This window comes from Branchiostoma floridae, chromosome 19 (assembly GCF_000003815.2).
Source record: "Branchiostoma floridae strain S238N-H82 chromosome 19, Bfl_VNyyK, whole genome shotgun sequence".
Classification (NCBI taxonomy): Eukaryota; Metazoa; Chordata; class Leptocardii; order Amphioxiformes; family Branchiostomatidae; genus Branchiostoma; species Branchiostoma floridae.
Genome location: NC_049997.1, coordinates 5,420,844 through 5,424,847, shown reverse-complemented (window position 1 = coordinate 5,424,847; position 4,004 = coordinate 5,420,844). Strand labels below are relative to the sequence as shown.

Below are 4,004 nucleotides of genomic sequence, written 5' to 3'. Positions count from 1 at the left end.
TCCATAACCCATACACAATGCCCGGCACGCCAGTGTCTGCGAGAAGAACGGACCTCAGCATGACAAAGAGCGATACACGTGCAAAACGCAGACAACTCACATTCGTCCCTACGCAGCAACAACTTCTCGCAGTTTCACAAAGCAAAATAAAATACGAAATCTTCATGACACTAAAAGGGCAATCTTCGAATTCTATACTCCCTGTAAACGCAAACGAGGTAAATACTCGGTCTCTCTTCTACACCCCGAAAAACCTGCTGGCGGTCTTTCTGTGGATCTTCTGTGTTTCCGTAGCCATGGCGTCGACGAACCGGCTGTGGGGAGGAGTCCGTCAAACTGCATGTGAATAGTCTATCCTGCCTTTATAAGGGATTGGGTCTTCGCCTAATATAGGCATCGCCAATCACAGCGCAGGAAAGATAGCTGTTGAATTTCTGTTGTCTAAATAGGTTTTCACCATTTTATTTGTTCTAGGTGACGTAGCCAAATACTTTGACAAAGTCGTTGATGGAGCCAGTTCCAATTGGGACAACTTGGCCCGAGAGCTGAAATTCACCCCCAACCAGATAGATGGCATAGCTGATAAGAGACCTGACCAAGACAGGAGATGTAGGGAGATGCTGAGGATGTGGAGAGACAAGGTCGGAGAAGCTGCTACTCTTCAGGTCCTGAAAGAGGCTCTCATCCAAATCGACCAACGGTACCTTTCAGAAACGTTGGAGGGTACGTCCAGCGAAACTTTTGCAGGTGACACCACTTTGTGGTGTGTGTGTGTGTGTGTGTGTGTGTGTGTGTGTGTGTGTATGTGTGTGTGTGTGTGTGTGTGTATGTGTGTGTGTGTGTGTGTGTGTGTGTGTGTGTGTGTACGCGTGTGTCTGTGTGTTTCTGGTGTGTGTCTGTGTGTTTGTATTTGAGTGTGTGCGCGCTTGTCTGTGTGTGTTGGAGTCATTGACTGAATTTCCACCCCTGCTTCAGAACATGAGTCAATGAAAACTTGCAATCATTTTCACAATTTTATCGTTTCAGACTCATCAGAATCTTCGGACAACTAGTCTTGTTTGGTCCGCAACACATAGCAAAATCATGATTTTTTAATAACTTTTGAGTCACTCTGTCAAGCTAACACTAACAGCTCTGCAGCGTCCGTATGGATTGCTAAGAATTAGCAAATATACTGCAAACAAGTGATCTATAAGCTCCCAAATTTAAGGTGATGCCCAAGGCACAATCTTGAGGGATGATTTCTTATTGTGCTATTATGTATCTTTAGTTTAAGACAAATACTTTGTACAGATTTGCCATTGTACCAATACGACAAATGTTGTCATGAGATTGTAGCTTCCAATTCTTTTAAATATCTAAAAGATTTAACAATGTACCATAAATGCTGCTATGAGACTTTTTGATAACTGTGCTGAGCATAATGCAGATTCCTTTGTAGTTGATTTTTAAGAATGAGACTGATTTTCTACACTTCAAAGAATGTGTGCATTTCACTGACTGACAGATATTTTTTGTTAGATTTGATTATGACAGTTATGGTTAGAATATTTGACTGTGTTAACTCGTTTTCAAAAATCATAAAAATAAAAGAAAACTGTTATAAGAATTTTTCTTGTATCCCACTTAGGCCACAGCAAGTAAATTTTATGGATGACATCAGTGCGCTCATTAATTTCACCTGATTTCAGAAAAAAAAACCAACAAGATTTTCTTTCTTCTTCAGGGATAGTCAGATAGACCGAAATTGGTAAATGGGTTGTGTTGTAACCAAATGATTGTATATAAAATTGACACTAGATAGGTAGTATTGACTGTAGTTGCAGAAGTGAAACATGCTGGATAGTTGTAAGATGTCATCCATAAAATTTACTTGTTGTGGCCTTAGGTCGCGTTTATGGCAGCCATGTGGAATAACGCCCCGCAAGTTTCCTCAATTCTACTGCAGTTTTTGGAAAATGATACGGCGTGAATGGCTCAATATTGTATCGGAAACAAGTGTTTTACATGCGCAAGGCCACGCAAAACCTCGAAGTGTCGAAGTATTGCCTCTTTCTAGCAAACTTTGCCGATCTCACGCAAAACCCTCCAAGCCCTCCCTACCCCAGCCGTACACAAGTACATGTCTGGATTCTAAGGAAGCGATCACACGGTTGCATTGCGTATAAGTCCGTATGAGTTCCGTATTTACATAATTTTTTTTGTTTACGTAAAGTTCTCGGCTGAAAAAAAGTAATCTTTTTCGGTTCGATAACCAGACTGCACAGTAAAAGTCAAAATGAAATACAACTTCTTCCCCGTAAGTTTTACCTAAACTAAAAGAATGTCAATATGCAACTCATACGGACGCATGTACGCAGTCTTTCTCAACATTCCATTACTTCCGTGACATCACGTTATGCAGAGGGAACACGTGACTCTGTGAGTGGGGTCTTTACTTGCAGAAAGTCTACGGTGCCCCCCCCCGTCTCTTCTCGAACTTGTGATCCGAGTCACATGTTCTATCTTCATAACATGACGTCACAGCAGTTGATTGTTCATTCCTTGAAAAAAAAGACTGGACTTGCACAGTTGAAAATTATGGTTAATCCATTTCTGTGTTAGAAATCAAAATCCAACTTTGATTAATAAGGACTTTTAACAACACAGATGAACTTTCAAGCTGATCCACATAGTTAGCATGTATTGTTCTATTGTTTTATCAATGTTTCTACAGCAAACAAACAAACAAACAAACAAAAAAACACATCAAGTCAAATATCACATTCTGACTAAACGTCTTCAGGGCGAATTTTACTTAGTTCAAACCAAGCGGCAAGTCTTGCAAATCGGATTTCGAGCTAAAACCACCGAAGCAGTCATTACTACAGTCATTCGTTCATAGTCAACTTCGGACGATCTATGTGCATATTTTTCTGATCTTTCTTATTCAGGTAAAGCACTAGAGGGGGAAACCCTTGTAGCACAATTATCCATCGTCATTAATTATTAATCAGTTAAAGAGCAAGTATTTTTAAAGAGATCATATTTCGTCTTACAGGTTACGGATTTGGCGCGTTTTATTAAGAATAAATGGAGTTTTGAATAATTTCAACGACAATGGGTTCCGTTATGTTACATAATTATACTTAAATAGAATGAGGAGTTCGCCTTTATCCACTGGGTAACCTATATTCGTTGCTTTTATAAACAGAGTATTTAGGCATGTCACGTAGAAGTACGGTGGTTTCAAATTGCAATGTTTTCAAAATATTGCAGTTAGCTTCAAAACATCGCACCGTCCATCGAAATGATATCCTTAATCAAGTACCCTGTTTCTAAAAATGACGGATATAGGTTAACCCAGCGGATAAATGTGATCTAGCGTTATACTTCGTCCTCTCCATAGAGTTGTGCAGGGATATAGCAAAAAGTGAGAACTAAAAGAAGAGCGAAGTAAACATAGTCATTGTTTTGTATAGAAACAGGAGCAATTCCCTACATCATACTAACTTGACAATAGCACAAGTTTCAACACGCAAAGTATCCAATCCGCGATTCTACAGAATCTAACATTCTGCGACAAAAGTTATCGGTGTCCACCTGGCTGCTGTTTGATGCTTCTCCGTGTCGGTGTGCTCGCAAAGGAACGATGTTGCAGCAGCGACCCCTTGCTGAAAATATTGGAAAAACAATGCAGAAAAGTGTTACTGAAATGTACTGCCGATTGTATACAACCCTAGCATTCTTGCTTCAATAGGTGCGAATCTTTATTATAAAAGTCAAGAAGTCTTAACTTAATGTGTAGTTCTTAAGACGTTGTTGCTAAGTTTCGTATGTGACAAGATTGCTGAAGGTAAAACGCAAAATCACACAAATTTATGATACATAAATGCTCATTTCCAAGGACCTGTACGCCAACAGCAATATGAATAACTAAAATCGTACCAGGATTCTTGACACTAACAGTCTTTGAAATGAAGACGAATAAATCTTTACTTCTGGATACTTTAGAATATTATTTC

At 39.5% G+C, this 4,004-nt stretch overlaps 2 protein-coding genes across 2 annotated transcripts in view; both read left to right on the top strand.

The window, feature by feature from the left end:
- Nucleotides 1-1,052, top strand: part of LOC118407112 — a 13,675-nt gene extending 12,623 nt beyond the window's left edge. Inside the window, exons 9-10 of the mRNA XM_035807530.1 lie at nucleotides 475-723; nucleotides 1,027-1,052. Of these exons, the coding sequence (XP_035663423.1) occupies nucleotides 475-723; nucleotides 1,027-1,052 (275 nt within the window). The remainder of the gene's footprint in view (nucleotides 1-474; nucleotides 724-1,026) is intronic.
- LOC118406302 overlaps nucleotides 1-4,004 on the top strand; it is a 72,959-nt gene that overhangs the window by 7,450 nt on the left and 61,505 nt on the right. Inside the window, exon 2 of the mRNA XM_035806235.1 lies at nucleotides 475-723. The gene's annotated coding sequence lies outside the window, so the exon portion shown is untranslated. The remainder of the gene's footprint in view (nucleotides 1-474; nucleotides 724-4,004) is intronic.